At 36.4% G+C, this 13,164-nt stretch overlaps 1 protein-coding gene across 50 annotated transcripts in view; it reads left to right on the top strand.

Moving 5' to 3' along the window:
- The window catches only part of LOC6580205 (Down syndrome cell adhesion molecule-like protein Dscam2), a 74,497-nt gene that overhangs the window by 17,465 nt on the left and 43,868 nt on the right, over positions 1-13,164 (top strand). For 38 of the 50 annotated variants that reach the window (XM_044011082.1, XM_044011049.1, XM_044011036.1 and 35 more), the window contains exons 3-5: positions 3,460-3,804; positions 7,537-7,713; positions 12,755-12,904. In XM_044011082.1, coding sequence (XP_043867017.1) covers positions 3,460-3,804; positions 7,537-7,713; positions 12,755-12,904 — 672 coding nt within the window. Of the gene's footprint in view, positions 1-3,459; positions 3,805-5,866; positions 6,029-6,216; positions 6,379-6,865; positions 7,028-7,536; positions 7,714-7,902; positions 8,065-8,193; positions 8,356-8,495; positions 8,658-8,783; positions 8,955-9,084; positions 9,253-9,424; positions 9,596-9,741; positions 9,901-10,072; positions 10,244-12,754; positions 12,905-13,164 lie in introns of all 50 variants that reach the window. The other 12 variants (XM_044011058.1, XM_044011083.1, XM_044011055.1 and 9 more) reach the window with 11 other exon arrangements.

Raw genomic sequence — 13,164 nt, forward strand, 5'->3', positions numbered from 1 at the left:
AAGCCAAGGGTAATGGGTAGAAGTTTGGCAGTGGGGTATGGAGCACTAAGAGATGCCCTGCAATTAGTTTTTTTTAAAGTAATATTTATTATTTAAATCTCATTAAGACAGCCGCATTTTAAAGCTCACAGCAAATAGACTCAATTCCATAAAGTGTACGAAGAATATTGTTGAGTGTAATTCAATATTTTGCATATCACTTCTGCGAATTGTTCGTAAGCTTTGTACGCAAGATAAATGAAATCTATATATAGTTAAAAATGAACAATATATACGTATGTTTTGTATAATGGAAGGAGTTTTACATTAGTTTTCATAAAATTGAAAAGTTTCTAAAGTATTGTTCAAAAAGTGGTTTTATATTTTAACTGCGAATTATTAACTGTATTAGTTTGCGTAGAGCTTCTGCTCTTTCTTTCTCCAGATGTCCTGGACTTTGTGGCCTGCTGATGTCTTAAAAATATGTCTATACAATGAATATATAAAGTATTTAAAAGGGAATGCATTTAAAAGTTGTGTTCTTGAACTATTCTTAAAAGTTCTTGGAGGAAAATTCAATAGATTTGTTATTCTCTGCACAGTAATCTCTTAGACAGATAAGATAGAGCAAGCCAGAGAATCTTAAATAGATGGACAAATAAATATATATATATAGCATATTTAGTGACTCTAGCTCGATGTAGTTAAAATAAAACTAAATAAGAAGCTAACTTGATATGCGCTTACTGTGGGAGACTTTAAAGCACAAAGACAGGCAGACAGACTATAAATAAATCAACCTGTTTCTCTTGACAAATAATATATATATTTTAAGGGAACAGCTACGAGTGTTTATGCTTCTTGCGTACACTTTTTATGGGTCCAGAAAATGTAAAAGTGTCGATTATGGATTAGTTCAAAGTTGGGTTTTTATGTAAATGATTCGAAATAAACTTGAAAAGCGAGAATTCGTATTATATTTAAATATGACTAGAGCTCATAATAATACTAAAGATAGACTAATACTAAAGATGTCTATAACAAATTTTTATTTATTGCAAATTAGGAATATAAAAAGTATGTTTTATATGATTATAGATATTCTTTTTATTCTTCAATAGCTCTAGAGTATTGCAAATCGAAACACAGCTGATGGCTGATTGATGATGATGATATATGCCTAACTTATACTCTCTAATAGTTTCCTTACTGTGAAGAGCAACAAAAAGTGAAAACCATCTGTGTAACAGCTGAAATATATAATTTGATTCGCAACGCCACAATTTTCAAGACTTTTGTTTGGCATTTTGCTGAACGTATATATAACTTTTATATATATATCCATATACATTTATATATATGTGAATGTTTATAACTCATAAATGTCTAGATGTACAGTGTAGATTCACGTGCCCACTTCCCAGCAGGCTTGATGACGTTCATGTGGCAGCCATCTGGCTGCGACTGCGCATTTAAATATTCAAAAAGGAATTGGCTTCTTTGTGAATTCTTGGCGCGTCGTCTGCGCATTTCCTGCATTATAAAGTGAAGGAATTGTCGTTATTGGGCTACAAGTTTGCGGTGCCTTAAACAGACCAAACAATTGATGACTCCACATGGGGAAAGGGGAGTGCAAAGACCCAAGACTTTGGACTTAAAGTTGTGGAAATGTGAGGCATAGGTCCAATACACTTAAGGCTTGAGTGTTACTCATTTTTGAGGTATTTCGCACGCCCTAGAGCATTCATGACGACCCCATACTTGTTATTAAATTTGGCTAATTAATTTTTTTTTTTCAAAGACAAGAGTTCGCCGCATGTGGCAAAACGCGTGCGGTAAAACGCTCCTAAATTGAATGTATTATGTTCATTCATTCTACTCATTCATTCTACTCTCTGAGAATTATTTTGGTGTTTTACAGCACTAGCAAGCTAACGGCAACGCACACACACCCACAGCTCTGTCCCGCTGTGCGCGCCCAACTTTTAATTACTCTAGCTGCTCATTTGCTTGCAATTCTTGCCGTTTGTTTTGAAAGCCTAGCTGAACATTAATTAATGCCAGAATTAAAATGATAAATTAGTGACAAGTGCCCACATGACCCATAAAAAAAATTAAACAATGCGCGAGCGAAGGACATGCGAAAAATTCGTAATAGCTAAAAATGCTACAAAAATGCTTTAAGCTAGAATAAATTTTCTGGATTTAAATTAAAACAATTATTAAAATATGAAAAATAAAAACTTATAATAAAATAAATATTAAATGATATAAATTTATCACTCCATAAGTCAAAAAATATAATTAAAAAAAAAAAAATAAATAAATAAAATAATAAACTTAAACTATAAATTATAAATTCAATATAAACAATACAATAATATAACAACAATAAATTTACAATATATAATAAAAAATATTTAAATAATAATTAATATTAAAAATATAAATATTAATAAATAGATTATGTGAAATATAATAAAAATAATATATTTATTTAAATTTTATAAATTACAACAATTTTTCAATATAAATTTTGGAATTTAATTATTCATATATTTTAATAAATTGTTTAATCTCAAGTTCTGTTTAAGCAACAGTTGTTACCTCTAACTGAAACCCGATGCCTTGAAATCTATATATTACGTTTTCCTTAAAAAAAATTTAAGCCCAAAATTGAAAATGGAGATACGTAAAAACGTGCGGTAGTTTCAGTTAAATATGCTAAGATTTTTCAACAAAATTTCAAATAAAATCTGGCCCATTTATTTACTTTGGGCTATTCATATTTTTCATACAAGCTGCGGATAGTTTTATTTTGATTGCAAACACCTGTGCGGGCGGAAGAGGCGTGGCATGGAGCATGCCAGTGCATAAAATTGTATATGAAATTGGATGCCAATGGAAGAGTGACAATCCCAGCCCCTGCTGGCAGTTGGTTCTTTGTGCTCGTCCCTCGACCTGGTTGCTCTATGCGCTGATCTCTGCTGGCTTTTGTTGTACAGCAGCAGCAGCCGCAGCAGCAGCAGCATCCAAAGTGTCAACGAACGATTTTTTGCCCCGTTGCCTTTTGTTTGAGGTTTGCGTTTTGTGGGTGTGTGTGCGAGTGTGTGTATGTGAGTGTGTGCAGAGGAAATGAAAGACCAGTTTTTAGTAGTTGATGCTTTTGTTGTTGTTGTCAGAGCAACATCGACACACTTCAGTACGTACTCCCGTTCGAGTCTGCTGCGGCACAGTCACTGATCCATGGCATTCAATTGTTGAGCAGCAGCGGGCAGCACAAAAGCCGAACAGTTGACAATTGAGTCGAGTTGACGGCTGACAAATATGATGACAAATATATGTATATACTATATGCGGACTTTGAGCATCTAGGCACAACTTCCGTTGTATTTGCCCTGAATATTTAAAATGCTTTATGAACTTTTAATTGCATTGTACTAATTCTCTCTATTCCCTCTCTCTCTCTTTCTACCACAGCCAACATTGGCAGCACTTTGGCTGCTAATCCACCGGATGCCGACCAAAAGGGACCAGTGTTCCTCAAGGAACCGACCAATCGCATTGACTTCTCCAACTCAACTGGCGCCGAAATTGAATGCAAAGCGAGCGGAAATCCAATGCCAGAAATCATTTGGGTACGCAGCGATGGCACCGCCGTGGGAGATGTGCCCGGCCTGCGTCAAATCTCGTCCGATGGCAAGCTCGTCTTCCCGCCCTTCCGCGCCGAGGACTATCGCCAGGAAGTTCACGCCCAGGTCTACGCCTGCCTGGCCCGCAATCAGTTCGGCTCCATCATTTCCCGGGATGTGCATGTGCGCGCAGGTATGTTGGCGGTGTTCTAGAGAGAGCACGTTGGAGTCTACTCTAGTGCAGAGCAAGTGCAGTGGATGTTGTTCGGAGTCATTACTGGCGTTCTTAGGGAAAAATTCGTGAATTTGAAATGATTATTCAACGTGAGGCATTCTTTGATTTTTTAGATGTCAACTAAATAATATATAAAATTCATAATATTTTGAGAAATTTTATTCAAAGTTGATTCGTGCTTTTAACTACACACTTTTAAAATTTATTTTTTATTTATTTCATTTTTATTCCAAAAGATACAAGTTTTTTCTTTTTCAGAATTTCCTAAAATATTTAGAAATTTTCGTTAGGTTATAAGCAAACAAATTATAATAAATAGTTCTAATGGCATTCTAGACCTCCATTAAAAAATTAATATTAAAAGATAAAATATAATTATATGGAAAATAAATAATATAAATAATAATATAATAAAAAATTATAAAAACTAAGAACAAAATAAAATATAAAATAAAATAAAAATATTCTTTAGATTAATAAAAATAAAAATACAAAAAAAATATATATATATTTATAATAATAATAATAAAAAAAACTATAAAAAAATAAAACAATTTTTAAAAATTAAATATTAAAAAATGATAAAAATAAAACAATATATAAATATAAAATATAATAAATTAAAAAATATAAATATTAGTAAACAATTTATTTATATATTCAGGACTTTTATAAAAATTGAGTTTATAAATTTTTAATATATTGAAAAATAATTAATATTACAAAATACTTGTCCGAGCTAGATATATAGATATATTTATATAAACAACATCCAGACGCTTGCACTGCACTCAAATATATTATTTTTCCACTTTCTTAGCAACTTTCAGAGCAGTACATCGTTGGCTATGCAAGAGTTCTACGTTGTTAACAGATATATAAGAATTTGCTAGGCATAGAAATAGAAAAGTATTTGCTAAATTTTGGCTTTAAATTTGCGCATAAAAAAGACCAAACAATTTTAATTGGAAGCAACTTTCCTCACTCGCCGGATTGCAGCAATTGCAGGTGTTAAAAAAAAAAAAAAACAAACAAAAAACAGCAACAATTGTTGCCCGTTGACTTTTTCGGTTAAAGTTCGCTGTTGGGGGCAACTCCAGTGCTAGCCATATGTTAAGCCAATTGTCGGGTCGGTTCGTCTAAGCAATTTCACTGCAATTAATCGTTGTGTAAGCAAAGATGTTGTTGCTGTTGTTGTTGTTGATGATGCATTGCCTCTATCGTCGCGAAGCTGTAGTCGAGGTAAACACCGAGCAGGAGCTCATGTGCTGCAAGAAGATCCCAAACCTGGGCTGTCTGCGCTGTCAATCAACTCGCCGTGGAAATATCCATTACTTCCGCTTGCATAAACCAGCGCTAAATAGGCCAAAGTTAATGACTTTTTCCTAATTATGTTACAATCATATGAGCAACCCCTAAAGGTTCGCCACCTGACGCTTAGTCATCAGCCATGGGCCTCCTCACGTCCAAAGCTTAACGTGTTAGTCAGCCATTAGCTCACGTTATGAGACCTAACCCAAGCTCTACCTATTTCTCTTCCCCCCTCTGGCTTATTATAGTCGCTTGGCTGTGGCTCCGGCTCGGCTCGGCTCAGTTCCTATTAACTAAGTGAATTTATCATGTTTGTTTAGAGCCAACAAAAATATGCTGAAAGTGGCGAGCGATGATAATGGCCAGACGTGTTGTTGCTCAACATGAATTATGTCTCTCGAGCACGGGCTACACCTCCGAAATTCGCGTTGATAAAATGGTTTTAATTAATATGAAGCCTGGACTGGGCTTTATGCTGTGATTATGTTAACTTCGCACTTTCCACTTAATTGGCTCGTTTAATTGTTTTCCGACAAACAGGAAATGCGCAAATTGTTTCCAGGAACTTGGCTGAGCAAAAATAAAAGTCATCAAGGTTGCACAGGTGTTTCGAGCGTGAGACTCTTCATAGAGCACAAATTCTAAGCTAAACGCACTTCATTTCACTTCACTTCACATCACTTCACCCCCCTCCACAAATCACTTACAGTTGTTGCGCAATACTACGAGGCCGATGTGAACAAGGAGCACGTGATTCGTGGCAATTCGGCGGTTATCAAGTGTCTGATACCCTCGTTCGTGGCCGATTTCGTTGAGGTTGTCTCCTGGCATACCGATCAGGAGGAGAACTACTTTCCGGGCACAGAATATGGTGCGACGACAATGCAATGCCTTCTCAGCTTAGCTAGAACTCTATGTATACTCTATAGAATTAGGTTTAGGTGTACTAAAACGCATGATCATGGCATCAATACGAAATACCTTCATTAATTTTCCATTTCAAATCAACAATTGTTTTCCCCCATCTTATTATCTATTTTGTTTCTTCTCTATGTTTAGTCGTTTCGCAACACTATGAAGAGGATATACACAAGGCGTTTGTCATACGGGGCAATTCGGCCATATTGAAGTGTGATATACCATCGTTTGTAGCCGATTTTGTAAATGTTATCTCCTGGCATACCGATCAGGAAGAGAATTTTTATCCAGACACTGAATATGGTGTGTGATAGTCCCGATCTCTTCATCTCTCTGTGTTTCTGTGTGCTTTTCTATGTCTATGAGTGATTGTGCGTGTGTGTTGCAAAACAGCACTACTTTAACTACTTTTGCAAACTATACCCCAACACAACACACAACACTCTCGCTCTCTCTCTCTCACACACACACACACACACAGAAAACACTCGTTAACCAACACTACGTACCAAGTACTAAGTACTAGTCACATAAACAACAACCCACACCAAACCAAATGCTTCACTAATAACTGTAAAATAAAGAGCCCACACAGTTGTATAATTGCAAAGAGCTAACGCCATTAACCAACACTGGTTAGGTCAACATCAATCAGCCAGGGCTTCGTGAAGTGTTTTCCCTCCGATTACGATTCGATATTTATTTATTTTCTTTAATTTAAGTTCCTTGCTTGGCTTCTGCTTGGCTTTATCTATGATTGAATTTCTTTTGCTTTATGGCTTTACTTTAGTCGTTGCCCAATACTACGATACCGATGTAAATAAGGCTTACGTGATACGCGGCAATGCGGCAGTACTCAAGTGTGAGATACCCTCGTTTGTGGCCGATTTTGTTAGTGTTGTGTCCTGGCACACGGATCAGAATGAGGACTTTTTACCAGGCACTGAATATGGTTTGTTAAGCAACAATCTACAATAATTTCTCAACTTGAAGTTATGCTACATATACAATACTGAGAGTCTTTTGTACAGTTGTGTAAGCCCTGCTCCCCCACACCACCCCCCAACCAATTATGTTTTCATTAACTTATTTCATTTTCTGTATTTATGTATATTATCTCTATCTCGTTGCCTGTTTTCTCAGTGCGTGTCTATGAGCCATGTTCTTAAACTATGATTATTAACCTCTCTGGCGCAACCAAAGACTTTCTCAGGGAAGTTGGCCCGAGCATAACTAAATATTTATGTGCTCTCTCATGTCTCTCATCAAATAGCGCATTAAGGTCCATTAAATGCGCTCAGCGTACTGCTGTTTCTTAAAACGCCTCAGCTCTGCGTTTTCAATTAGGCGGCTGACAAACTTTCACACGCCCATGACACGCAAGGTGTTATGGCACTCTGTCCCACCACCCATCCTCCTCTCTCTTCTCCACTCAAAAAATCATTTTCATCTGAACTTCAGTTGTGCAGCAGTTCTACGAATCGGAAGTTAACAATGAGTATGTCATCCGAGGCAATTCGGCGGTGCTCAAGTGTTCCATACCATCGTTCGTGGCGGACTTTGTGCAGGTGGTTTCCTGGCAAGACGAAGAGGGCCAGCTCTATGGCACACTCGACGATCAGCAACAGGGCAACATGGGTACATCATAATTAGCTAAGCAGTTAACAGTTAACAGTTTATATGGCATCTATGTAGGAATTCCAATCTTCCAATTTTCCCCATTACTTAACATTTTCTTTTCATTTAACTTAACTTCTACAGCGCGTGGTATTTCTCTGTATTCCCTAGCTACTTTGTTGCTTCATAATACTTTTCCCCCTTTTGCAGTCGTTAATCAGTACTACGAAGCTGAGGTTGTATCGGAATATGTTATCAAGGGGAATACGGCGGTTCTGAAGTGCACCATTCCCAGTTTCGTGGCCGACTTTTTACGGGTTGAGGCCTGGGTGGCTAGCGATGGCACGGAGTATATACCAGAGGATAGTTTTGGTAGCTGCCTCGAGATGTCTTCTATATCGTAGGCTTAAGCAGTAGCTTCCCGAATTCCACATTCCCCCAATTCCTGACCTTACTATACTCTTTTCTTTACACACGTTTCATTTCCATTTTGTTGTCCAGTTGTTAATCAGTTTTATGGCGCCGATATTTTAATGGAGTATGTGATTAAAGGCAATGCGGCTGTACTTAAGTGTTCCATACCGTCGTTTGTTGCCGATTTTGTTCGGGTTGAGTCTTGGATCGATGAGGAGGGCAACGAACTGCGCTACTCTGACAATTATGGTATTACTAAGCACATTAAAAGATAAAAGAGTAAACTAGTTTAGTTTCTACTAATTCAATATTGGGTATCCCACTTCCCTTTAACTTCCAGCTTATTTATAATGTTCTTATTTCCCGCTTGTTTCTCAACGCATTCGCAGTGGTCAATCAGTTCTATGAGGCCGAAATTATGACCGAGTATGTCATTAAAGGCAATGCCGCCGTTCTAAAGTGTTCCATTCCATCGTTTGTCGCCGATTTTGTGCGTGTCGAGTCGTGGATCGATGAGGAGGGCAATGTCTTGTCCTTTTCCGATAATTATGGTGTGCCTCGATTTGATTTCCGATCTTAGTTAAACTTAGTTACAAAGCCCCCTCCTATCCCAACCAAATCCACAGCTTTATGTATATTAATTTGCTTTTGTTTCATTTACCAACTGTCTCACGCAGTCGTCTCTCAGTTCTATATAACCGAGGCCGAGAATGAGTATGTCATTAAGGGCAATGCGGCAGTAGTCAAATGTAAGATTCCCTCGTTTGTGGCTGACTTTGTGCAGATCGAGGCCTGGGTGGATGATCAGGGCGTCGAATTGTGGCGAGATAACTCAACAGGCGCCTATGGTACAGTTGCAACAAATCATGTGTGCTTATATGTCATAGTTCTTAGCTTAGTTTTAACAAAATGATATTCCCTAAATTTTACTCTATTTTCCCACTATTCAACTTGAACTTTAATTTCTTTTTACATCAGTTGTCATTCAGTCCTATGAATCGGAAGCTGACAATGAATATGTTATTCGCGGCAATTCCGTAGTTATGAAATGTGAGATTCCCTCGTATGTGGCTGACTTTGTTTTCGTTGATCTCTGGCTGGACTCAGAGGGTCGCAATTACTATCCCAACAGTGACCAGGAGACGGGTACAATCGCTTGCATTTCTAATTAGAATTTTCGTCTAAGAAAATACTCTCTCCTTGGACAGTCCACAATTCCATATAGTTTCTCCCTTAATTCACTTTGTTTTGTTTCCCACAATTTCTATAATAATTTTTTCTTTTTGTGCGCCCCCAAAACTCTTTGTTTCTCAACCAGTTGTGCATCAGTTCTATCAGACACGCGTCATCGATGAATTTGTGCTGCGCGGCAATGCAGCCACGCTCAAGTGTCTGGTGCCCTCGTTTGTGGCCGATTTCATAGATGTTGAGGCCTGGCTAGACGAGGAGGGCGTCGAAATTGTTCGCCCTCTGGCCGACGAGTCCATGGGTATACCGTTAATTGCATTAAATTGATTAAGTTAGACTAGTCCGTAGCCAGAACCACACTCCATTGTTCCTCACTTTAAACTCTACTCCCCTATTATCTTTGCTTTTTCGTATCATATTCCGATATCTCACACATTGCCATTTCAGTGGTCAAACAGTTCTTTGAGTCGCAAGTGTACGATGAGTATGTGATCAAGGGCAATGCAGCAATATTCAAGTGTCAGACGCCGTCGTTTGTGGCGGATCACATCGATATTACCGATTGGATCGATACCGAGGGCGGTGTCTATACCAAGAACATAACGGGTACATTATTTACGCGTATAGAGATACTAAGAGGTGCCACAGTAGAAACATGAAGGGGGTCTCCCGTCCATCATTAAACACCTTATGATTTATCCTTGGTTTAAAATCGTTTCTCATGGAGGACCATCTCTCCCACTTTCTCTCTCTCTCTCTCTCCCTCTCTCTTGTATAGTTGTGCCACAATCGTACAGCGTCAATGTCATGGACGAGTCCATTCTGCGCGGCAATAGCGCCATTCTCAAATGTCATATACCCAGTTTTGTTGCCGACTTTATTGTGGTCGATTCGTGGGTTGAGGACGAGGAGCGTGAGATATATCCGCAGGCCGATGTCACAGCTAGCGGTAAACCACTAGCATTAAGTTCTCTAACTGTTAGACTTGTTTCTAGTGCCACACACACACACACACCCAGACTCAACGAACTAAATATACAACTCATCCCGTCCAATATCAATTTCAATTTCAATGCCAGCTTCTCGATCAATTCAATTCATTCAGTGCCTTGGTCCTTGCCTTTCTCTTAACAGGTCCTTAACTGCTGCGCTGCTAGGCATTCGATATCTTTTGCTTTACTTTTAAATTCTTTCTCTTACTATTTTTATTTTTGCCCTCCAAAACTCTAAAGTTCCACGTTTTATTTTCAAATCCCTTCCCCACTCCAAAAGTCGCTCCTGACTTACCCAAACAAACCCGTTCACATGAACCCACCCCTTCATGTAGTTGAAAGTAGCGTTGTTTTGTAGCCTAGTGTAAATAGTTGTACTGTAAATATGTATGAACAAAAATGCTAATAAATACATCATATCAGTTTGTACAGACTGTATAAACACATGTAACATATAAAATTCATATCACAGGCTGTAAAAGGCCATTTAACAAAATATCATCATATCTATTGATAATCTACAATCACAGAGAACTATTCGCATTTTTGTTACTGCATGAATATTGTATATGGAAATATTGCAAAGAAATTGTAGAAAATATTTATAGTCCTTGCTGACATAGTTATGAAGCAACTTAAAAAGGATATTAAAAAAAATATATATATTACAAGTATATATAAAAAGTTTTTTAATTACAAAGTATTTTCATCTGAAAGGCTTACCGTTTATTATTTGGTAAAAAGTTTAAACAAAAATAAAATAAATTAAAAAATTTAATGATTTAATTTCAGAGAAAATAGAATACAACATTCAAAAAAGAGTATAATGAATAATTAAATTCATTAAAAATCTATTTGTAACAAATATTCGATGAGAAGCTTACGAAAATATTTATATGCATATATTTATTTAATACTTTATACATAATCTCCAGGCAATTAGAAACTTATTCAAATTATGAGTATTGTAGTCGTTTCTCAACAAACAAATGGAGAGTTGAAGTCAAGAGATTAAATAAGGGAACTGTAAAAGAGGCTTTGTTGCATCACTCAATTAAATCATGTATGAAACACCAGTGTTTCATTTTGGTGCTGGCAGAGCGGGAATGGCACACTCAATATGCTCGCTCTGCCTGTAGTCGTGTTTCTGGTGCTCACGTTCCCGATGCTCTTTTACTGTAGAGGAGCCAACGAAAGAGAAAGTCATTATTGAGTTGAAAGTCGAGGCGATCGGACGTTTTATTCATGGGTCCCTCCAAAGGAAGGCAGTTGCACACAAATTTAATTGCTTGAATAGATGGACTCCCTATGACTATATATCAGCAGATTAATGTGTTTAATAAAAAATTAAATTCATTAAAAATCTATTTGTAACAAATATTCGATGAGAAGCTTAAGAAAATATTTATATGCATATATTTATTTAATACTTTATATATAATCTCCAGGCAATTAGAAACATATTCATATTATGAGAATTGTAGTCATTTCTCAACAGACAAATAGAGAGTTGAAGTCAAGAGATTAAATAAGAGAACTGTAAAAGAGGCTTTGTTGCATCACTATTTAATCAATTAAATCATGCATGAAACACCAGTGTTTCATTTTGATGCTGGCAGAGCGGGAATGGCACACTCAATATGCTCGCTCTGCCTGTAGTCGTGTTTCGGGTGCTCACGTTCCCGATGCTCGCTTGCTGTAGAGGAGCCAACGAAACAGAAAGTCATTATTGAGTTGAAAGTCGAGGCGATCGGACGTTTTATTCATGGGTCCCTCCAAAGAAAACCAGTTGCACACAAATTTAGTTGCTTGACTAAATGGACTGATATATATAGAACAGCAGATTAATGTTTTTCATTATACACCAATAATTTCCAATATACTATAAATATTAAAAGACAATATTTTCTACAATTTCTCTGCAATAAAAAAAAGTAATGCTTGTACGGTGTATAGTTAGTTATAAGATTTGTATTTATATTCAATCAAATTGTCATTTGCCATTTGTAAGGCTGAGAAAATGAAAAATAATTTAACTTTTCCATTACAATAACATTTTAAAATGTATTAAATTCATATATTAAATGTCAGACTTACAAATGCAAAAGGCAACTGTAAATAGACTAAGACTAAGTCTAAAGCAATTCGCATTGAGAAAGTCACATTGCATGTTACTAACAGTTGAAACAGCATTTTGAAATGACATTGAGCAATTAAATAAAAGAATGATAAATTAAGAATCAACAAAGTTTTTGTAAATATATGTATATAAAGCTGTTATGTGCCTTTCAATTGTGAAGCTGTCAAGAAAAAAGTTCAATTAAATTGATTTTAATTGAAGTTTTTTCTCGCAGTTGTATAATAATTGGCTTTGTTGTATGTTAGCTTAAGTTGAACCCAGGCGCAGCATAACTAATATATTTTTTTTGTATACTACCTTTTTAACACAATAATTGATCAACGATTAGACGGCAAATATCTGGTGCTGCCCTCCGGTGAGCTACACATTCGTGAAGTTGGACCCGAAGATGGATACAAGAGCTATCAGTGCCGCACCAAGCATCGTTTGACCGGAGAGACGCGACTCAGTGCAACCAAAGGACGTTTGGTTATTACAGGTAAGTTGGCCTTGTTGCCCAATTTGTTATTACCAAAAACACGACAATAAGAGCTTCAGTTATCGTATATTGATTGTAAGTCCATAAAAGTAAATGGAAATTTATTCATATTGATAATGACGTTTTAAATTTAATTATTGAAAATTAAAATTTATTTCAAAAATATTATATTAAATAATATAAAAATATATATATTTAAAAAAATATATAAAAATATTTATTTTTTATATAAATAGCTAAAATATTAATTTTGCATATAA

Source organism: Drosophila mojavensis, unplaced genomic scaffold (assembly GCF_018153725.1).
Source record: "Drosophila mojavensis isolate 15081-1352.22 unplaced genomic scaffold, ASM1815372v1 contig_80, whole genome shotgun sequence".
In the NCBI taxonomy this organism is placed as follows: domain Eukaryota; kingdom Metazoa; phylum Arthropoda; class Insecta; order Diptera; family Drosophilidae; genus Drosophila; species Drosophila mojavensis.